We start from the raw sequence: 23756 nt of genomic DNA on the forward strand, positions 1-23756 counted from the left end.
TGCACCATATTGTGTCAACGTCAAACGGATCCGTCCCCATTGACTTGCATTGTAATTCAGGACTGATCCGTTTGGCTCCGCACGGCCAGACGTGGATCCTCCAAAAATCAAGGAAGACCCACGGACGAAAAAACGGTCACGGATCACGGACCAACGGAACCCCGTTTTGCGGACCGTGAAAAAATACTGTCGTGTGCATGAGGCCTTATTAATTCACAAGTAAAAAGGTGTTAAAATTGTGAAGGGAAAAAAGGCAGCATCACTGGATAAGACCACAAAGGGTAAATAACTACAAATTACAACAATCAATGCTGACAATATAAAGTGAAAAGTGTCTCTACAATAAGAGCATATAAGAAAGCTAGTAATGAACTACCCATAATGTTAGTCTCTTTCCAGGATGGTGCCAACCCTGATGCACGTTTCAGCGATCCTTCGTTTTTTTCTAACTTTTTTCATTTGCTAATGGCTTGATGGGGGAAAGGGACACTTTTTTACTTAAAACTTTTGTTTATTTTTTGTTTACTTTTCATTTTTATCCCAGTAGAGCACTTCTACTTTTGGGGGGTTTGATCCCATTTCCAATGCAGTACACTACATGCTGTATTGTACTTCACGGGAACTCTGCATTTTACGCTTACAGTTGTCTATGAGACCCAGACTGGTGGCTGGGCCTCAAAGGCTTCCGTAGATGGCAAGCTCCGAGGCCTTTGCAAGGCATCGGCCTGGTGTAGCAGCCATCGGCACATAGCGATTTCATTGCAGGGAGCCTATGGATTCTGAGACGGTGCTCCCTCCCTCGGCAAACCTCATAGATGAGGCAGTCAGCATTGACCTGTACGTCTGTATTTGTGGTTTTATCCCTCTTAATCTGTTCTGTGAGCTCCAGAGCTGAAAACAAACATAGTGGGATGTAAGGGAAGGATATCATAGCAGTACAGTGCGGGCAGATTTCACAGAAGGTATACACCCCCTGGAGTGAAATGCATCTAGCTGTGAAGCCGAAACAGGGAATAATATAGCTGAAAAAAACATTAGGGAAGCCCCCAAAAAACTGTTCCTTCATGTTATAATTGTACAATAAAGCACAGTCATTATGTAAACTTTTTTTTTTTTTTTTTTTTACTCAGGTACGCTTTCGAAGTAGTAAAACATAACAAAACTTATATAAATTTGGTGTAGTTGACTGATTCACCTGTATGATGTGGGTTTCAAATCATTTCTACTACAATTTTTTTTTTACATTTTTCAGTACATTATATTGAACATTAATTGGTGCCATCAAAAAGTTGTCCTGAAAAAAAAAAACACAAACGCTATGCCATGAAAAAATAAAGTCAGAACTCTTTGCTTATTTTTAAGACGTAAGGGAGCACTAATATAATGAAGAAGTGCACATAGCCTTCTAAAATCCGTTCATTAATTTATCCAGCTTATGGCAAGTGTAAAATGAGCATGAGCAGACCCCAATGTGCAGTACAAGCCGGGTCATTGAGGAATGTTTAGATAAAGAATGAATGGACGTGGTGCTCCTTGGTATTTTATTAGCAGATGATGTGCTGATGTATTTGCCTTATATAACAGCTGCAAGGATTTGTATCACAGTTGAATATACATTCGTCTCTTCTGGGAATGCCCTTATTATCACACCATTCCAGAAAAAGCTCTCAGAGGTCGCTGTGACATTGAAAGGTAGTGGAAGGATTCATTCTATGCATGATATGTATTATGTGTACTATGTATTATGACTATGCATTAGACACCTGTCCCCAGCAGTTGTATACGTAATGCCCCAAGGTGACTTGTTTTTAATTAAAGTGACTGCATAAGGAATAAAGGAAATGACTTAATAGAATTTTCATAATCAGCAAAGAAAATGCATAATAAACTAAATTATTAAAATGACAGATGAGTGCGCAATTTCCATCTAAAAAATAAAGACATATGTAGACGTCCGTAGGGTGGCCAGGTGTGTCAGTTTCTTTTCCTGGGCCCATTCACTTCATAGAATGCATCTCGGAGAAAAAACAGACAAGAATGGTACATGCTGTGCGTTCCTAAGTATAAACCAATGGTCTGTGTGAAAAAACTGACATGTGGATTGCTCCACTTAGGTCATTTCTGGAGATTTTTTTGCAGCTCCACTGAAGTGAATGACTCTGCATACGGGCCACAAAAAAAAAAAAAGGAACGGACGCAGACTAAAAATATGTCCGTTTGCATGAGCCATAAGGCCTCTTTCACACGGGCGTCATGTTTTTTGCCCAGATAAGAGGCGGGTGCGTTGCGGGAAAATGCGCAATTTTTCCGCGCGAGTGCAAAACATTGTCATGCGTTTTGCACTCGCGTGAGAAAAATCGCGCATGTTTGGTACCCAGACCCGAACTTCTTCACAGAAGTTCGGGCTTGGGATTGATGTTCTGAAGATTGTATTATTTTCCATTATAACATGGTTATAAGGGAAAATAATAGCATTCTGAACACAGAATGCTTAGTATAATAGTGCTGGAGGGGTTAAAAATAATAAAAAAGTTAACTCACCTTCTCCTCTTGTTCGCGTAGATGCCGGTCTGTTCTTTAGCTGTGGGCTGAATGACCTGAGGTGATGTCAGATCACATGCTCCAATCACATGGTCCATCACCATGGTGATGCAGCATGTGATCTGACATCACCACAGGTCCTTCAGCCCACAGCTAAAGAACAGACCGGCGTCTACGCGAACAAGAGGAGAAGGTGAGTTAACTTTTTTATTATTTTTAACCCCTCCAGCACTATTATACTAAGCATTCTGTATTCAGAATGCTATTATTTTCCCTTATAACCATGTTATAAGGGAAAATAATACAGTGAATAGACTGTCACCTAGAACCCATGCGTGAAAATCGCACCGCATCCGCACTTGCTTGCGGATGCATGCGATTTTCACGCAACCCCATTCATTTCTATAGGGCCTGCGTTACGTGAAATACGCACAAAGAGGAGCATGCTGCGATTTTCACGCAACGCACAAGTGATGCGTGAAAATCACCGCTCGTGTGCACAGCCCCATAGAAATGAATGGGTCAGGATTCAGTGCGGGTGCAGTGCGTTCACCGCATGCATCGCACCCGCACGGAAAACTCGCCCGTGTGAAAGGGGCCTAAGGGTGCATCCACATGACCGTATGTATTTTGCCGTCCACAAAAAAACACAGATGACTTTCATGTGATGTCCGTGCTGCATCCATTTTTTGTTGTGGATCCATTGTAACAATGACTATGCTTGTCCGCAAAACGGACAAGAATAGAACATGTTCTATCTACCAGACATACAAATGCGGACTGCACACGAGATTTTGTCTGCATTTTTGTGACCCATTGAAATGAATGGGTCCACATCCAATCTGCACAAAATGTGGATTGGCGGTGAGAACTTGGAGCTGGCTGCAATAGGCTTTAAAGGGGTTAGCTTATCTCACACACTCATGACATATTGCTAGGACATGGCACCAATGTCTGATAGGTGCGGGTTTAACCTCTTGGACCCACAACTATATCTAGAATGGAGCCCGCAAAGTGAAGTAGATAGGATTGTGCATGTGTGGCTGCCCTCCATTCATTTCTATGGGACTATAAACAAGCACTGGCTCGGCTATTTCCGTCAGCCCCACAGATGTAAATGAAGTGGTGGCCACGCTATTGCAGTGCACTTCCCATTCATTTCTATGGGACTTCCAAAAATAGCCAAGCATGCCACATGGCTATTTTCAGCACTCCCATATAAATGAATGGATGATAGACGCGCATGCACGGTCCGCTCTTCTTCACTTTGCAGGCTCCATTCTAGAGATAGGAGCAGGTCCCAGAGGTGGGACACGCGCCTGTCAGACATTGGAATGTGTGAGATGCCCTAACCTCTTTAACGTTCCTTCCCACTAGGCAGGTATACTGTGAATCTACAATGCATTTGCAACACAACTTTTTTTGCATTTTATGTTGCAGCCTTGTACTAAAATTAAAATAAAAATCTAGTTTTCCCCATCATTCTTCAGTCAACACTCCATAAAGACAGTGAAAATAGAAAGTTTGAAATCTTTGCTAATTTATCGAAAAGGAAAAACTAAAATTTTGCATTGACATAAGTGTTCAGACCCTTTGCACAGTACTTAGTTTTTTTTGTCATTTTTTTTTAAAGTTAAATTGAATACAATGAGCAAGATCTCCTTGTGAAGTAAGCAAAATTTATATGCAGTACAGTTATTTTGACTGTAGGAGGTGCACAAATATATAACACAATACAGGATCATCCAAAAGGAATAACAAAAACAGAGTAAGGCGTATATCAAGATGGTCAGCTCGATAGATATCTAGCCTTTTGATGGACATTATGAGGAGCTATGGAAGTGTTGTGATTAGTTGAGGCACTTTTAGCGACAATTATAGTCTCCAGTCTTCTTGAGGTGATACCACAGTTCGCAGATTTGGATTTGGGAATTTTCTGCCTTCTCTGCAGAACCTCTCAAACTCTACAGATGGATGGAGACCGTCAGTGAACAGCCATTTACAGGTTTCTCCAGAGATGCTCGATTGGGTAAAAATCGGGGCTCTGGCTGGACCACTCAAGGACAATCGCAGAGTTGTCCCATAGCCACTCCTGTGTTGTCTTGGCTGTGAGCTTAGGGTCATTGTCTTGTTGAAAGGTGAACCTTAAGCCCAGTCTGAGGCCCAGAGTACTCTGGAACAGGTTTTCATTAAGAATATTTCTATACTTCGGTCCATTTAACTTTTCCTCAACCCTGACAAGTCTCCCTGTCCCAGCCACTGAAGAACACCCCCACAGCATGATGCGGCCACCACCATGCTTCACTGTATCTATGGCATTGGGCAGGTGATTAGCAGCGCCTGGTTTCCTCCAGACATGACACCAAGAAATGAGGCCAAAAATGTAAATCTTGGTTTTAACAGACCAGAGAATCTTGTTTCTCACAGTCCAAAAGTCCTTCAGGTGCTTTTTTTGCAAGCCCCAGACAGACCTTCATGTATTTTTTAATCAGAAGAGGCTTCTTTCTGTCCACTGTGCCATAAAGCCCAGATTAGTGGAGTTGATCTTCTTAAAGTTTAAAGATGCACCCATGATCTTTGGGGTTCTTAAAAACCTCTTTTATCAAAGCCATTCTCGCCCAAATACTTTGTTTGGTAGCAAACTCTAGGAAGAGGTTGTGTTATTCCAAACTTCTTCCATTTAAGAATTATGGAGGCCAACTGTGCTTTTGGGAACTTTCAGTGCAGCAGAATTTTCTCCAGATCTGTGCCTCCAGATAATCCTGTCTTTGAGACAGTTTTTTCCTCCTGATGGCTTGATTTTCACTCTGATATGCATTGTCAGCTGTGAGACATATATACAGGGGTGTGTCTTTTCAAATCATGCCCAATCAACTGAATTTACCACAGGTGCAGAAAGATCTCAAAGATGATCAAGAGAAATGGAAGAATCCCAAAGCTAAAGTTCAAATGTCATAGCAAAGGGTCTGAATACTTATGTCCATGCAATATTTTAGGGAACTTTCACACTAGCGTTAGAAGAATAAGGCAGGCAGTTCCGTTGCTAGATACGGAAATCCGTATGCAAATGGGTATCATTTCTTTCAAGATCCGTCTAACAAATGCATTGCAATACCAGATCCGTCTCTCCAGTGTCATCAGTGTTTATCTTTTTCAAAGATTTAAAGGTCTGCGCATACACAGACCAGGAAACCGGATCCGTTTTTTCCAGAACACTTGGTACCGGATCCGGCATTAATACATTTTAATGGAAAACGGAAGTGTTCTGGACAGGACAAAAAAGGGACTGAACTGAAGACATCCTGCAGCATACTGAATGGAATGCTTTCCATTCAAAATGCATTGGAACAAAACTGAAGTGTTTTTTTCCACTATTGAGCCCCTATGATGTTACTCAATACCGGAAACTTTAACGCTAGTGTGAAAGTAGCCTTAGTTTTTCTTTTTTAATAAATTGGCAAAAATTTTGAAAATAAAATGTTTTCACTTTTTAATTTTGGGGTAGTGAGTGCAGATTGATGGGTGAAAACAAGTTATTTTTTTTATTTTAGTACAAGGTCGCAACATAAAATGTGGAAAAAGCAAGAGTCTGAAAACTTTCTGAACTGTAAGAGTTGTGACACAGTGAGGGGTTGTGTCTGGCAAGGCAGGCATTTTCCTCCCAGCACGGGCGGCTGGGCTGGTTTCCAGCCAGGTGAGGTCAAATTCCGGACCGGAGTTTAAGTGCCGGTCCGGGTTTTAGCAGCACCTGGCTGTCCTTAAATAGGCAGCTGGGCTCAGCAGAGATTCTCTGTTTTTGGGATCTGAGGCTTTATGCCATGCTGGAGGACTGAGAGCTGCACGCTGGGAAAACAGGCCCTCTAAAGCCTGCTGTGGACTACTGGAGGCAGAACTGCCAGCAAGGTGACTTGTGTTATATTGTGTGTGAATTAATTGTGTGTGAATTAACACCAAGACTGCAAATTTATGTGCTGTTTTGTGCAGTTGCCTCAAATGTGAATAAACACTGATGTTTTGAGTTAATAACTTGTATTCTGCCTCTGTACTGCGCGCGCTTACCCTATCTACCAGAGCGAAACCCTATAGTGTATGCAGAATAACTATGGTATTACATATTAAAACAAAAGTGCAACCATGTGATATACTGTATATACCACCCATAGTTCTTTAGAATGGGAGCTTCTCTTAGTGGAAGCTGTCTGCTCTGATTAATAAAAGGAGCTCCACGCAAAGGACAAGGGTTAACCTAATGGTGAAAACATTATAAATTCCACACTTAATCACTTGTAAGCATTAAAAAGGTTCTCCCAGAAACATAACTTATCATCTTCACTGAAGTTGGAGAGCTGCCTCATTTTTTTCAATTATCTATTTAACAGATAAGTGTCCTGTATATTTTGTAATTTTTTTCCTTTGATTTCCATTATGACAGGAAAATGTAAAAAAAAAAAAAAAAAATACAACAATAATTTTATGGTTTCAAGAAACATGGGCACAAAATTATACCACCACCTCCATAACTCTTGCTGGCATCAGACTCTCCATCTCTAAGATCAGCTCGGTGAGGAGGGTGCACCATGTTGTTTTGACAGTTTTGTTTTCAGTTCTCACAGCAATCTGTCAAGTGGCTTCCCATAGCAGTTGTGCGTGTACCAAGGCTCCCATAAATGTTATACTACTGCTGGCCAAACCCAGGTTTCAGTAGCCCCGGCTGACAATCTATTATGTATGGTGCCCCAAAGACCCTCCTCCGAAAGATAGTGTTAGATGAGAGAAATATCAGGTTTGCTGGATTTTTACATACACACTCAGCTACTTTCACACTAGCCTTCTCCGGCAAAGGCTGCCGCTAATGTGAAAGTAGTCTAAGCAGACAGTGTATGGCACATTCGTCTGAAAGCTTTTCGAAGGTGTATGGGCACCGTAAAACAGAACTTTCTATACAAGTGCAAGATTACAGTAGCACACATGACTCAAATTCTTTAGAGATGCTATCAAAGCAAAGACCTGCAAGAAGGCAAAGATATAGACAACTCTCGCTCACTTTGATGTTAGGTAGTGGGACCTAGTACCAGTAAAAGTTATTGGGAATAAGACAATAATAGGTTTATCACTGAGACAATAAACCCATCATCTTTACATATATACATGGGAGGAGCCATTTTATGATCAGAATCAATATTCCTTAGAAGGCCTCCCACACTGATGTCTCAGGTTAAGATGAAAAGTTGAGCTCCCAGGAGTACTGGTTCAAATGATAAAGGATTCTCTCTTATATGTGACACACATGTGTCAATGTAATTGCTCCTGAAATAAATCCCATTATGGTAAAGGTATCAATGTGATACAGATCTGGTCAGCTGGAGAAATTTGTATCATGTTGATTCTATGTTACCGTGCATACAAATATGAACTCTGCATCACTAAACTTTTCATTACCTACTTCACCACCGGTGTAGATGTCAGAGCCTGTCGGATGAACGACAGCATCACTTTCGAGGGTGGCAATGTCAGCCTTTACAACTTGCAACTATAATAGGCAAACACATGTACGTCAACCATGTGGGGTAAAGAACACAAAGGACACATAGTATGATTTTACCTCTTGCCTTGTCATCCTACCTTAACAGCTCAATGAAAAAGAATCAGACTTCAAGCTATTTTACATATACAAACAGGAGCACATACAGGGTGATTGCAGCCATTCATGTCTGTACAGAACAGTCGGGTTGATTCAGACTTATAATTACAAGGATGTAGGTATTGATTGGTAAACTGGTCCTGAAGGAAGGCAAGCTGGTTGTAGACTAAGATACTATAACCACACGTCTTTAACCTTTAGTATACTTTAATTTGTTAAAGGGGTATTCCATATTGACATTTATGGTATAGCCACAGGACCTCATATCAAACCTCTGGAACCCAAATCTCTCAAGAAGACCTTGTCATGAACGCTACATTTACTATAAAAATATCTGTCCACGTTTCTACATGAGACAGGGCCCCATTCTGGAGATAGCTGCAGCACCTAGAGGTCCTGTGGAGATCTCAGAAATGTCAATATGCTAATACCTCTTTAAATATTTTAACGTTTAAAGAGGGCCAGTCCCTGGTCAATGGCACATACATACAATATTCATGAAGAGCTGTTTTATGTACCGTAGTTCCAGAAATGCTTAGGTGTCAATGTGACCATCACTTCTAGTCCTACCGGGACTGGAAACACCAGGGACAGGAGCTTTGGCGCTGGAATGGAGTGGAGTTCAATAGTTTAGTTTATTTTTCCACCACGCCATGTGGCATAACCAGCAGGTTACTTATTTTTTCTATGGGTCAGTACAATTACAGCAACACCAAATACATATAGCTTTATTTGTTTTAGTACTTTTGAACAAAAGTAGTATGACTGAAGTTTTTTTATATCGCCAGATTCCAAGAGCCATACGTTTATTAATTTTTATGCTAATGTAGCCATAGCCAGCTTGATTGTTTTGTGAAATGACATGTACTGGTACTAATTTACTAATTTCGGGTATATGGGACTAATTGATTGCATTTTTTTTTTGGGGGGGGGGGGGATTTTTATATATTTTTTTATATTGTTGATTGGCAGTTTAAAGATTGTTATCTTTATTACAAGAGTTGCAATGAATTTGTTGATACCATATATGTCTATGTGAGTTATTTTTACCACATTTATAAAATAACACTTTTAATGCAAAAAATGTTTTTATTTAAAATCTTGAATAAACTTTACTAACCTTTAAATAGTAATATTTTTAGACTTCGCTATTAGAATGAATAGGTATACCTACACATTGTAGCCTTTAACTGTAACAGTCATAGGTGGTCCATTAATTATGCTGTTGCCGAGGTCACAACTGACAGTGGCATGTAGGGGCTTTATCGAGGATCCCGGCTATTATAGCAGGACCCCGCTTCGATTTGGTGTTCATTTGGCCAGATATTAGCCCGTCTGTGGGGGCAGGACTAATATTAATTTCACAATTCTGATCAAATCAAAATCAATATTCACTGAAATGATGATCAACTGAATACATTTGATTAATCGCTCTGCCCCAGCTGTGAGAAGACGAAAGCAGTCATAAAACAGCCTGTGTATGGTAACAATTTACTGCTCTCCTTTTTATTATTATCTCTCCTATTTTACAAGAACAATTCAGATAATAGAGGAATACTAGGGAAATGCTCTGGATACAATTCCAACATGAAAGTGTAGCTTCACCAAATGTGAATTAAGGTCTCACAGTTGTAGAAGTGCTTGCTCCTTGTGGAATTGTGGACGTATCAGTATCTGAAGAAGTCATGAATGAGTGGTTGTTCTGCAGCGAAACGGTCCTTTCAAGGTCTGCATGCCGCATCTAGGCTTAGTAAGAGTCAATCTTATAAAAGATGTTGCAGTGGAACTTTCACTTCAGCAAAAGTGAGCTTTTGTGAAATGTGTAAGAGGACAGTTTACTTAGTATGCACCGTTGGTGGAGAGAATGTGACTTATGTAGGACTGACCCCTTTAAGAAGACTAATGTGGTTGTGAACTACAACATTAACTACAACCAGCTCTGTTATCTTAATTTAAAAAAAGGTACAAGAGGAAATGAGTTATCCGCCCCTGCTCAAGATATTTCTCAATTTTACTTATGACAAGCCAAAATATGTACTACTGACCATTGAAGTAAGACACCTCTGAATTAAAGGGAATGTCACAAATACTGAACTGAATTAACATCTTTGGAAGAGAAATATTATGATTATCATTTTATTAAATGTTGTAGCTATTTGTTTCAGTTTCCTGGTGATAGCCTAAGGGGCCTTGCGTAGCAAGAGAATTCATGCACTGCCCTCCTTGGGTCCTCTTGAATGTAACGTAGAATCTTCTCATTCACTGAAGGCAGACAAATATCTTGGAAATGGAGAGGAATTAAAACACCTAAGGGGAGAGTTATCAAAGACTGGTGTTTTACGTTGGTCTTTGAAATCTCCAGCGCTGCCAAAGGATGTAGCTAATTGATGATGAGGCGCAGACATTAGATGCATTCTACCGCAGTGCATGTCCCAGAAAGAAAACTACTGCAGCACAGAGCTACCATAGATCTGTCTTCATTTGCACCTGGAAATGCCTGTCCCCCTCGTCCCACGTCCATTTTCAGAAAGTGGCGAGGTGGCACTGTTAAAACTGGGGTTTAAAAAGTCACAAACACAATGTCTGCGACTTCTTATGCCAAAAATGATACATCTCTCCCAAAGGATACTATAAGGTGGTAGCACTTTTCATTAATACAGAGGTTTAATTCCTAAATGAAGAGTCATACATCTTTCCTCACCATTTCCCAGATATGTATTTGGTGTCCGTAAATGAGAACACATTCAATGGCAGCAACCCTACAGTGACCTGGTACGAGTGGCGACAGCTGTATCTAGCCCAGGCATTGCTCTATGAGAAGGATAGAGTGGCAGCAGCTATACAGATCTCTACAATGTTTCAGTCTGAATTCCTCGCTATTTAGTACAAGAAAGTCCATCTCCAGATATTAGTTTTAAGGGTAACAGAAGCGCTGCTCAGTGCGCTCTACCCGCTTTTTGAGCATGTATGGATCATGAACGCTTTCTATGGATCTGTACTCCACATACTCAAAATGCTCAAGTGTCACTGAAACCTACAAGGGCAGAGCACTCTGTGCAGCGCTTTTGCCCCTTTATTCTTGAAACAAAGGTTTAGTTACCCTTTAAAGGGGCTTCTCTTGGATTTTGACATTGATGGCCTATCTTCAGGATAGTTTATCAATATCAGATAGGCCAGGTCTGACTCCTGGCATACCTATCAACTATATAAAGAGGCCCCAACGCTCTGTGAGCACTTAGGCTGCTTCCTAGACCAGTCATGTCACAGTACATAGGTGCTAGGTATAGCTCAGTCCCATTCAAGTCAATGGGGCTTAGCTGCAATGCCAAGCAAATCTGCTATCCAACGGACAGCCATGTGCTTTAAATAGCTGATTGTCGGGGGTGTAAGGAGTTGGATGCACCCCCAATGTGAAAATCCCTTTAAAGATGCCTGATGTGCAGACCTTTTCCATGGCTAGCTGTGCATACAGTATGTAAATTGATAGAACTGGTAACACCAACTGTTTCTGCTTTTACTGGAAGTAAAATTGAGAAATAATCTCTTTTGAGACAGACTGCAAAAAAATACCACAAGCGAAAGAGAGAACAAAGCAGCTAATAGTGCGAGATAATTCTAGAGCAAAATGCCGGCATTAGTTATGGGTTAATATTATAATATATATATATTTAAGAGCAGTGCTATGAGCAATTCTCTGAACCTGCGGGGAAACTGAATGATCCTGTCTTACAGATGCCACACTGGATTTATGGCGGACTGTATTCTGGGTAGAAACTAATTATACCTGTTACCTGGTAGTAGGCACTTTGGGGAACATATTTCAAATCAGTGCAAAGAAAACATGGAAAAGCAATCAGATTCCAGCTCTCATTTTCAACAGGTTCTTTGAAAATAAAGGAGGGGTCTACTTGGTTTCCATGGGCAACTCCTGTACTTTTCCTTTGCACCAGGATAGGTAAACAATATCAGATCTGTTGGGGTATGACTCCCGACACCCCCACTCATCATCTGTTTGGCCTCCTAACAGCATACCAAGCACAGCGCTCTACATTGTATAGTGGCTATGCTTGGTACTGCAGCCCAGGCACATTCACTTGAATAGGACTGAGCTGCACATATAGGCCATGTGATCAACAAACATGATATCAGTGACCTAGGATGTGGCTTATTCAAGCAGCTGATTGACAGGGGTGCCAGGAGTCAGACCCCCATGGATTTGACAGTGATGATCTATCCTGGGGATTGGTGTTAATATTTTACTGCCAGAAACCCCTTTACATGTTTACCTTTTTTCTCACCCCTATTTCCTCATAGATTGTAACTTTTGGGGGCATAGTCCTCACCCCTAGTGTTTGTAGATCAGCCTGTAATCCTGTGATGTCTAATTTGGTTTGTACCCTCTGAATTGTAAAGTGCTGTGGAATAAGTTGCCACCATATACAGTAGATAAAGATTATTTTTATTATTAATATTTATATATATATATATATATATATATATATATTATTATAATTTTTTTTTGGGGGGGAGGGGAATTACCCATAGCACAGTTCCCACACACAATACCCATACAGGTGCTTCATTTAAAGTCAAATAACTCTTTTTGAGTTTCCCAAATATCCTTTTCCAAACTTTGGAATCTAAAATTATCTCTCGACCATTAGCTATTAAAAACCCAGGTCCCATTTACCTATATCGTCTTTAAGGTCAATGTCAGCATTGGTAGGGTTGATAACAGCCTCCACCTCAAATCCGGCTAAATTACTGATCTCACTGTGAATAAGGTTCAGCTGCAAAGAGAAGCATGAGCGGGGAAGTAGTAGAGCAGCGGGAAGAGACCAGGATAGCAGCAAAGTAGCAAGCCACAGACAGGACTAGATGCAAGACCATCAAAATGAAACTAAAACCAGGTTGTAGAGAGAAGTGGTTAGTGTGCTGACTGCTTCTATGAAGTAACTTAGCTCATGCATTTCACACATTTATGGTATGTTCACACAGGAGGTAAAGTGAGTGGGAAAAAAAGCTGCTGAGATGTTGCTGCAAATACTCTCCGAACTGCAAAGTAATCCGGAGAAATCTGCATGAGTTACATGAGGATTAGTCCCAGACCTTGTGCTTGCATTGCAAAAGGCGAAATTCATTGTTAAATCATAACATAAATTGACATGCAGCAGATTTATAATCTTCACCGCAGGTCAATTTCCATCTCCTTCCACAGCACATGGAGGAGATGTAGAAAAATGTCACCCGGTCTGCTGCTACGGGAATATACTGCAGATTTTCTCCTTGTAAAATCCAGGAGAAAAAGCCGCAGTCCATGCACTCTGTGTGAACATAGCCTTCTCTAACATCTTCAATAAATCAACTCATGCAATGTATTATTAGTGGGCGGAAAGGGAAGCTGAATGCTATGAGCACTGGCTCTCCTATGTAAGAACCCAACCATCTCGTTGGTAGACATATGTTTTGCATCTTTTACTAGTGCTATTATTCGGAAATCTTCTAACCTAACTCTGCAGAAAGGGTTGTCTCACTTCAGCAAGTGGCATTTATCATGTAGATAGAGTTAGTGCAAGGCAGTTACTAATGTATTGTGATTGTCCATATTGCTACCAGTGCTGGCTTGATTCATTTTTCCATCACATTATACACTGCTTGTTTCCATGGTTACAGACCACCTTGCAATCCATCAGTGGAGGCCGTGCTTGCACACTATAGGAAAAATCGCTGCCCCCTCTGGTAACGGGGACCGCGGGAGTGCGTATAGGATGGCACTTTTTACAACAGTGTGCAAGCATGTTCGCCGCTGCATGATTTCAGAGTGGTCATAACCATGGAATGGAGAAGCATATAATGCAGTGAAAAAATGTATCTAGCCAGCAAAGGAGGCACTATGGAAAATCACAGCAAAGGAGGCACTATGGAAAATCACAATACATTTGTAAGTGCCTTGTATTAACTTTTTCTGCATGATAATGCTGTTTGCTGAAGTGAGACAACCCCTTTAAATATGTAATAAGCACGGAGAGTCAAAAGTCAAGACAATGGAAACAACCGTAAAACTAAAGCTACGTCAACAGGGGACCGAAAAAATTAGACTTTAAATTCCACAGCAAATCTATGGCAAAATCTGCATGTTTTACATGCAGATTTTGTCGGATTTGCTGCGGATTTTACAAGTGTAAAAATTGTCCCAACAGCAAAAAGTTTAAAGGGGTTGTCCAAATTATTTTCTTGTTCTTTATGTTTCTAAATAAGCAAATGTAAGGGGTTTTCAATTCACTTACTTCATCTCCAGTGGCCGTTCTCCTAATTAGCTGAGGGTCACATGACCTGTTATGCCAGCTTCTTTTCCTGCTCTGATGACGTTCCGTGCACAAGCCTGAGGGAGCAGCTCTGCCTCTGTGCACAGGACGTCACTGTGAAGCCTGTGCTGGTTAGAGCAACAAGCCACGCCCCCTGCACTGCCCAATCTGCTGGCTTAGCTGTCTGCCGGGTCTCCCTTCCCTCTGGATTCTTCAGCAAAGTTTAACCCCTTCTACCATCATCAGCACAGACTCTGGGCTGGAGGCTCTACCTCAGGTACTGAGCAGTTGCAGGGTTTCCTCTTCTCCAGGCACTGAAGAGACAAATGCGGTGCACAGGGTCCTCCCTCCTCACCCTGCAGACACAGAGTTGACAAAAGACTGGAGGAGTTCTCTCCTCTGTACTCTCAGGCTAATCTGTACTCTCAGAGAACTCCTGCTGCAGCTGTACTCTGGGAGCTGCATGCAGCGGTTTGTGTTTGGCCAATTCCCGGCATTCTCTGCCGGATCAGGTGGCTGGATCTCAATGCCACAGGTGGCTGTGAGTAAGTGTCTGCAGAGCATTGCATAAGAGCAGGTAAGGGGAAGATCCTATGAGCAATGTCATCATATTGTACAGCTGGGACTTGTAGTCCCATATGTACAACATGAGTATCCCAGCAGTCAGACCGTAGAAAGGGTAGCACTTGTATTCAGTCCCTTTCCAGAGCAGAGGGAGGAGAAAAGCAGTCTTTGACAATCAGAAATATTCATGAGGAAAACTTCAGAGATTGCTGTTACATGTCCCACAGCTCTGCAACTGCATGTAAACAAAGGGGCCAGAACAGAACTAGGTAAGAGTAAATATATATATTTTTTGCCTAAAACTTGCTTGGCTTTACAGTGCTTAATTTTTTTTACATAACTTGAACAACCCCTTTAAAATCAACTGAATCAGAGGTTTTCTGATCTCCCCCTTTTGAGCTGAAGTGTGGCTGTCAGCGATAGTGTGGGCACAGCCTTGTAATCTTGATGTTTGACTCACAATGTCTTTTTTATTGCTGTTCAATAACGATCATGTATTTATATATATTTGACACTATTACTTACTGCTCACGACCCCCATATGTCTCCAGTATAAAGTGCAGAGGAGTGAAAGTCCCTGTAGTAACCCCCTTATAATATTCCTGCTCTCATCTAGTTTTGCATCATATATGATTTTGTCTATATACAGCATACCTTTTGTCCAAGGAAGAGACTTTTGGTAGAAAGGATTGTGAATCCATCGGCTGGGGTTCCTTCGGTTGTGCTGTCGGCACTTGCCGCTTTACTGGCTTCTCCTTGCTTTTTCTGAATACATACAAACATATACATTTTACTCTAGGAAAACACTTTCATAGGTGCCATAAACATGAAATTAAGAAGCCTGAGAAAAAGAGTCAATAAGATGATCAAGACCGGAATGGGCTATGCTGTCCTTGATGGACCCTGTGCTGCTGGAGGAGGCTCTTAATTTATGATGATGTGCATGATGGCACTCCATGCTCCAGACTGAAATGTACTCCAGCTCATAGCTGTCGTAAATTTCAGTCATCATTTATGCCAGTTTCTGATGTAAATGGTGGTAAATGTGCCGAGGCCATTGGCCCTGCCCATTCACCGCCCTCAACAAGCGTCATTTTGGTAACCAGTGTAAAAACACCAGCGACAACAAGATTTAGTTTTGATTCTAAACAATATTGCAAAACCAGGTTTGTATGTAACCCAAAAATGGTACCAATAAAAATTACAGTTCATTCTGAAAAAAAATAAAAATAAATGCTCATACAGCTCTGTACAAGTTATGGCCCCCTGCACACGAATTTGTGCACCCCATGGTCGTGCTGCGGCCCGCAAAATGCTGGCCACAATGCACGAACACAGTCCGTGGGGCAGCCGCAGTGGATCGTGGACCCATTCACTTTAATGGGTCCGCAATCTGGCCGTTCCGCAAAAAGATAGGACATGTTCTATCTTTTTGCGGAACGGAAGTATGGGGCAAAACCACACGGAAGCACTCCATAGTGCTTGCATAGGGTTCCGTTCCGTGCTTCCGTTCCGCACCATTCCGCATCTCCGGATTTGCGGACCCATTCAAGTGAATGGGTCCGCATCCGTGATGCGGAATGCCCACGGAAGTACGGGACAAAACCACACGGAAGCACTCCGTAGTGCTTCCGTAGGGTTCCATTCCATTCCACATATCTGGATTTGCGGACCCATTCAAGTGAATGGGTCCGCATCCGTGATGCGGAATGCCCACGGAACACAACCCGTGTATTGCGGATCTTTAAATGCGGTCCGCAATACAGCAACGGGAAGCACACGTTCGTGTGCAGGGGGCCTATGGCTGTCAGAAAATGAGGATGAGGAAGAAAAAAAAAATATCAGCTTTTATTAAAGTTTTTTTTTTTAAAGTAAATCAAAATAAACAGTATACAAATTTGGTATCACCGTATTCATATTGACCCACAGAATAGGAACACCATTTAATTTAATTCACATATCATTTGTCACGCACAGTGAATGTCATAATATCAAAACCCCAAAAACCTTGGCAGAATTTTTTTATTTTTTTTATTTTACCCTACAAATATTTTTTTTCTTGTTTTCCAATACAAGACATGGTAAATTAAACGGTGCATCTTGTCCCGCAAAAAATAATCCGGACACACTCATGTGAACCCAGCCTTAGTAGGAAAAGCTGTGGGTTAAGATGTGATAATTAGCACAAAGTAAATTGAAACAAATATGTATATCATCCATTGTGAGCCACATGTGGAGCATCTTAAGGCCTCTTTCACATGAGCGTGACGGATTAGGTCCGGATGCTTTCAGGGTGCGTTCAGTGAAACTCGCACCATTTTGCAAGCAAGTTCAGTCATTTTTGTCTGCAATTGCGACCAGTTGTCCAGTTTTTTCTGCAAGGGTGCAATGCGTTTTTTCAAGCATGTGATAAAAAACTGAAAGTTTACAAACAACGTCTCTTAGGCCTCATGCACACGACCGTTGTGTGCATCCGTGGCCGTTGTGCCGTTTTTTTTCGCGGTCCCATTGACTTTCAATGGGTCCGTTAAAAAATCGGAAAATGCACCGTTTTGCAGCCGAGACCGTGATCCGTGTTTCCTGTCCGTCAAAAAAATATGACCTGTCCTATTTTTTTGACGGACAACGGTTCACGGACCCATTCAAGTCAATGGGTCCGTGAAAGAACACGGATGCACACAAGATTGGCATCCGTGTCCGTGATCCGTGGCCGCAGGTTACTTTCATACAGACGTATCCGAAGATCCGTCTGCATAAAAGCTTTTTCAGAGGTGAGTTTTCTGACAGATCCGACAGTATATTCTAACACAGAGGCGTTCCCATGGTGATGGGGAAGCTTCAGGTTAGAATATACTGAAAAACTGTGTACATGACTGCCCCCTGCTGCCTGGCAGGTGCTGCCAGGTAGCAGGGGGCAGACCCCTCCCCCCCCTGTTTTTAACTCATTGGTGGCCAGTGCGGCCGCCCTCCCCTGTAGTTAACTCATTGGTGTCCAGTGGGCCCCCCCTCCCTCCCCTGTAGTTAACTCATTGGTGTCCAGTGGGCCCCCCCTCCCTCCCCTGTAGTTAACTCATTGGTGTCCAGTGGGCCCCCCCCCTCCCCTGTAGTTAACTCATTGGTGTCCAGTGGGCCCCCCTCCCTCCGCTGTAGATAACTCATTGGTGGCCAGTGGGCCCTCTCCCCTCCCTCCCCCTCCTAATTAAAATCGCCCCCCCCTTTCATTGGTGGCAGTGGAGATTACCGATCGGAGTCCCAGTGTAATCGCTACTGCAGTCCCGGTTGCCATGGTTACTTAGCAATTTGTAGAAGCTTCATACTTACCTGCGAGCAGCGATGTCTGTGACCGGCTGGGAGCTCCTCCTACTGGTAAGTGACAGGTCTGTGCTAGAGGCAATGCGCTGCACAGACCTTTCACTTACCAGTAGGAGGAGCTCCCGGCCGGTCACAGACATCGCAGCTCGCAGGTAAGTATGAAGCTTCTACAAATTACATTGGGACTCCGATCTGTACTCTCCACTGCCACCAATGATAGGGGGGGAGATTTTAATTAGGAGGGGGAGGGAGGGGAGAGGGCCCACTGGCCACCAACGAGTTATCTACAGCGGAGGGAGGGGGGGCCTACTGGACACCAATGAGTTAACTACAGGGGAGGAAGGGGGGGCCCACTGGCCACCAATGAGTTAACTACAGGGGAGGGAGGGGGGGGGGGGCGGCCGCACTGGCCACCAATGAGTTAAAAACAGGGGGGGGGGCCACTGGACACCAATGAGTTAACTACAGGGGAGGGAGGGGGGGCCCACTGGCCACCAATGAGTTATCTACAGCGGAGGGAGGGGGGGCCCACTGGACACCAATGAGTTATCTACAGGGGAGGGAGGGGGGGCCCACTGGCCACCAATGAGTTAACTACAGGGGAGGGAGGGGGGGGGGGCGGCCGCACTGGCCACCAATGAGTTAAAAACAGGGGGGGGGGCCCACTGGACACCAATGAGTTAACTACAGGGGAGGGAGGGGGGAGGCGGCCGCACTGGCCACCAATGAGTTAAAAACAGGGGGGGGGGGTCTGCCCCCTGCTGCCTGGCAGCACCTGGCAGCAGGGGGCAGTCATGTACACAGTTTTTCAGTATATTTTAACCTGAACGCCTCTGTGTTAGAATATACTGTCGGATCTGAGTTTCACGATCTAGCTCATATCCGACAGTATATTCTAACATAGAGGCGTTCCCATGGTGATGGGGACGCTTCAAGTTAAAATGTTCGGGTGTCCACTTGTGAGCTCCGTTTGAAGGGGCTCACAAGTGGACCCGAACGCTTCCGTCCAGCCCTAATGCATTCTGAGTGGACGCGGATCTGCTCAGAATGCATCAGTCTGGCAGCGTTCAGCCTCCGCTCCGCTCAGCAGGCGGACACCTGAACGCTGCTTGCAGCGTTCGGGTGTCCGCCAGGCCGTGCGGAGGCGTGCAGATCCGTCCAGACTTACAATGTAAGTCAATGGGGACGGATCCGTTTGAAGATGACACACTATGGCTCAATCTTCAAACGGATCCGTCCCCCATTGACTTTACATTGAAAGTCTGGACGGATCCGTCTGAGGCTATTTTCACACTTAGAAATATTTTAACAATATAATGCAGACGGATCCGTACTGAACGGAGCCACCGTCTGCATTATATGAGCGGATCCGTCTGAGACTCCTGACTTTACATTGAGAGTCAATGGGGACGGATCCGTTTGGCTCCGCACGGCCAGGCGGACACCAAAACAACTTTTTTTTCATGTCCGTGGATCCTCCAAAAATCAAGGAAGACCCACGGACGAAAAACCGGTCACGGATCACGGACCTACGGACCCCGTTTTTGCGGACCGTGAAAAAATACTGTCGTGTGCATGAGGCCTAAGCAACCATTCGTGAAAAACGCATAGCATCTGCACTTGCTTGCGGATGCAATGCATTTTTCACTGAAGCCCCATTCTCTTCTATGGGGCCAGGGATGCGTGAAAAACGCAGAATATAGAACATGCTGCGATTTTCACACAACACAGAACTGATGAGTGAAAATAAAAGCTCATGTACACAGACCCATTGAAATGAATCCTGACCCATTAATTTCAATGGGGCTGTGTACATGAGCAATGTTTTTCATGCATCACTTGTGCGTTGTGTGAACATCGCAGCATGTTCTATATTCTAAATTTTTCACACAGCCCTGGCCCCATAGAAGAGAATGGGGCTTCAGTGAAAAACGCATTGCATCCGCAAGCAAGTGCGGATGCAATGCGATTTTCACGGGGGGTTGCTAAGGAGATGATAATAAATAGGGATGAGGTTCATTCATTTTATTATTTTCCATTATAACATGGTTATAATGAAAAATTATATAATTCTTTAATACAGAATGCAAAGTCAAATGTCCATTGAGGGTTAAAAAATAATAAAAAAAATTACTCACCTCATCCACTTGATCGCGCAGCCGTTATCGTCTTGTTTCTTCTTCTTTTTAAAGAAAACCTGTCACCATGATTTTGCGCATAGAGCTGGGGACATGGGCTGCTAGATGGCCGCTAGCACATCTGCAGTACCCAGGTCCCATAGCTCTCTGCGCTTTTATTGTGTTAAAAAACCGTTTTGAGTGATATGCAAATTACCTGATATGAGTCCTGTAGCCGGAGATGAGTCAAGCGGAAAGGAGCCCAGCTCCTCCTTGCTGGCTGACGTCACAGAGCTGGAGCGCTGAAATCTCGCGATGCGCGAGCTAGCGCATGCATAGTTCGTTCCCTGTGCTGATGCCAGCACAGGGAATGAACATGATGCCGACACTGCGCATGCGCTAGCTTGCGCATCGCGAGATTTCGGCGCTCTAGCTCTGTGACGTCAGCCAGCAAGGAGGAGATTCGGAGGACGCAGGGCGGTGCTGGGCTCCTTTCCGCTTGACTCATCTCCGGACACAGGACACATATCAGGTCATTTGCATATCAATAAAAAAAAAAATTTAACACAATAAAAGCGCAGAGAACTATGGGACCTGGGTACTGCAGATGTGCTAGCGGCCATCTAGCAGCCCATGTCCCCAGCTCTATGCGCAAAATCATGGTGACAGGTTTCCTTTAACCCCACAATGGACCTTTTACTTACCATCCTGTATTAAAGAATGCTATTATTTTCCATTATAACCATGTTATAATGGTAAATAATAAAATCTACAGAACACCGAACCGAAACCCGTACTTCAGTGAAGAAGTCCGGGTTCAGGTCTGCGTACCAACATTACGTTTTTTTATCACGCACGTGCAAAACGCATTAAAACGCTTTGCACTCGCGTGGAAAAAACTGAACAACGCATCTGAGGAGTTAATAGCGGCGGATCGCAGCGCGCAGTCATAGAGGCTGGGTGCCGGGTATGGGATATGTCCGGCACCCGCATGGCAGCCTGCGTTTTTATTGAAGGGAGTCTTTCACGCAGATTCACCCTATTAACCTAATAACAGTGTTATGTCCGTGGCATCCCCCCTATTAAAACGGTGCTTACCGTTAGTTCCTTGCTAGCATCGTTGTGGAGAAAAACACTTTTAATCCGCATGCAAATGAGTCTGTGAAGGTGCCCAGGGGCGGCGTTACAACGGCCAGTGCCCAGGCCCCTGGGTCATTTTCATACGAAGGCACTCCTCCTCCGCTGCGTCTGCCCGCCCTTAGTCTCTGTCCTAACCTCCCTCCTTCCGTCCGTAATCCCACGCATGCGCACGCTAAACTGCGATGCCCCGGCCCGACAGTGCTCATTCAATGCGCACGCGCCGATATCGCGTTCATTGGCGCATGCGCAGGATTACGGACGGGAATAGGGGGGATGCCGTAGACATAACACTGTTATTAGGTTAATAGGGTGAATCTGCGTAAAAGACTCCCTTTAAGCATAAACGATATTCATTGGTGGTGAACCCCCCCCCCAACCCCAATATTATATACCACCAGGGCATAGAGCAGCAGGGAGAGTGTATAGAGCTTTATCAGGGCGAATAGGACAAGGGTTCTAGCCCCTAAGGGGGTAAATAGGTATTAAATAAAAAGTAAAAAAAAAAAATCACCCCCTTGCCCTATTTTACATATAAAATATATAAACAATAAAAAATTACATATCGCCACGCCCGAAAAAGTGTGAACTATTAAAATATAAAAAAATAGCTACTATGCGGTGAACGCCGTAACAGAAAAAAATAAAAAAACATGCAATTTGCCATTTTTTTGTCACCTTGTCCAAACAAAAATCAGGTTAGGACTGTTCTATTATGGTCCAGACGTTCCATAAAATGTGGCTTTTTTGGTGTTTTATTTTTTTCACGTGGTATCGAGTATCGCAATACTTTTTTATGGTATCGAAATCGAGTCAAAATTTTGGTATCGTGACAACCCTAGGTAAGACGTGTGTTTTTTTATTATACCGTAATTATATGTATTTTAAGTTTGGCTCCTAAATTTTTCAGGTTAGGCTCCTTGATATTTTTTTTAGTCTGGAGCCCTGTAACTCCCATAAAAGTGAATGAAGCCCTCTGGAAGTTGTAGTTCCTGAACAGCTGGCGTACCAGAGATTGCTAATCCCTGATCTAGTCTAAGCTCATACTGTACCCCAATGATCCTGCCCCAGCTCGCAGCACAAGAAAACATTACAAGTGAATGTGAAGTCCAATGCCATTTTATGTAAAATGTCTTAAAGGCTTCTACACAGCAGGAAGGAGAGCACAAAAAAATCAGGTTTAGGGCGGGTTCGCATCAGCGTTATAGTTTCCGTTATAACAGGGTTAAAATGGAATATAACGGAATTCTAGGAAGGAATGAAAAACTGAACCCTTTGAGAGGCATTCCGTTTTGCTCTGTCCTAATACGTTCCGTTGTTCATGACGTAAAAATATAGTACTGTCGGAATGCCTCTTAAAGGTTTCCATTTTGGAAACACAAGGAAAATAAACAATTACTTATTAATAGTTCATTGACTTTCATCAGTGTAAAAGAAATCATCATACCTTGGATTTCCTCACCCCCTTTTTTGCACCTGGCTTCTTTGCCGTTGACTTCTTTGGTGAGGTGGTTTTGTTTTTTTTAGCTGGTGGTGGTGTGATAATTGCTTCCAGTTTTCCTTTGGTTCCCCGCTTCTTTGCCAACAGCTCAGGGTGAATATTTGGTAATACACCACCACTTGCTATTGTGACGCCTTTTAGCAGCTAAAACACATAAAATTAAATAAATTAACAAAAAATGTATTAAAAAAATAAAAATTTATAGTTTGGACACACCTTCTCATTCAAAGAGTTTTCTTTATTTTCATGACTATGAAAATTGTAGATTCACACTGAAGGCATCAAAACTATGAATTAACACATGTGGAATTATATACATAACAAAAAAGTGTGAAACAACTGAAAATATGTCATATTCTAGGTTCTTTTGCGATGCCACCTTTTGCTTTGATTACTGCTTTGCACACTCTTGGCATTCTCTTGATGAGCTTCAAGAGGTCACCTGAAATGGTCTTCCAACAGTCTTGAAGGAGTTCCCAGAGATGCTTAGCACTTGTTGGCCCTTTTGCCTTCACTCTGCGGTCCAGCTCACCCCAAACCATCTCGATTGGGTTCAGGTCCGGTGACTGTGGAGGCCAGGTCATCTGGCACAGCACCCCATCACTCTCCTTCATGGTCAAATAGCCCTTACACAGCCT

General features: G+C 43.0%; 1 protein-coding gene across 2 annotated transcripts in view; it reads right to left on the reverse strand.

Moving 5' to 3' along the window:
* LOC122928276 (core histone macro-H2A.1) overlaps positions 1-23756 on the reverse strand; it is a 97363-nt gene that overhangs the window by 23371 nt on the left and 50236 nt on the right. Inside the window, exons 4-6 of one of the 2 annotated variants that reach the window (XM_044280951.1) lie at positions 23065-23262; positions 15706-15816; positions 7981-8071 (exon numbers count right to left, since the gene is read on the reverse strand). In XM_044280951.1, coding sequence (XP_044136886.1) covers positions 7981-8071; positions 15706-15816; positions 23065-23262 — 400 coding nt within the window. Of the gene's footprint in view, positions 1-7980; positions 8072-12872; positions 12973-15705; positions 15817-23064; positions 23263-23756 lie in introns of both variants that reach the window. The other variant, XM_044280952.1, reaches the window with a different exon arrangement.

The sequence above is a fragment of the Bufo gargarizans genome, chromosome 2 (assembly GCF_014858855.1).
Source record: "Bufo gargarizans isolate SCDJY-AF-19 chromosome 2, ASM1485885v1, whole genome shotgun sequence".
NCBI classification, from domain to species: domain Eukaryota; kingdom Metazoa; phylum Chordata; class Amphibia; order Anura; family Bufonidae; genus Bufo; species Bufo gargarizans.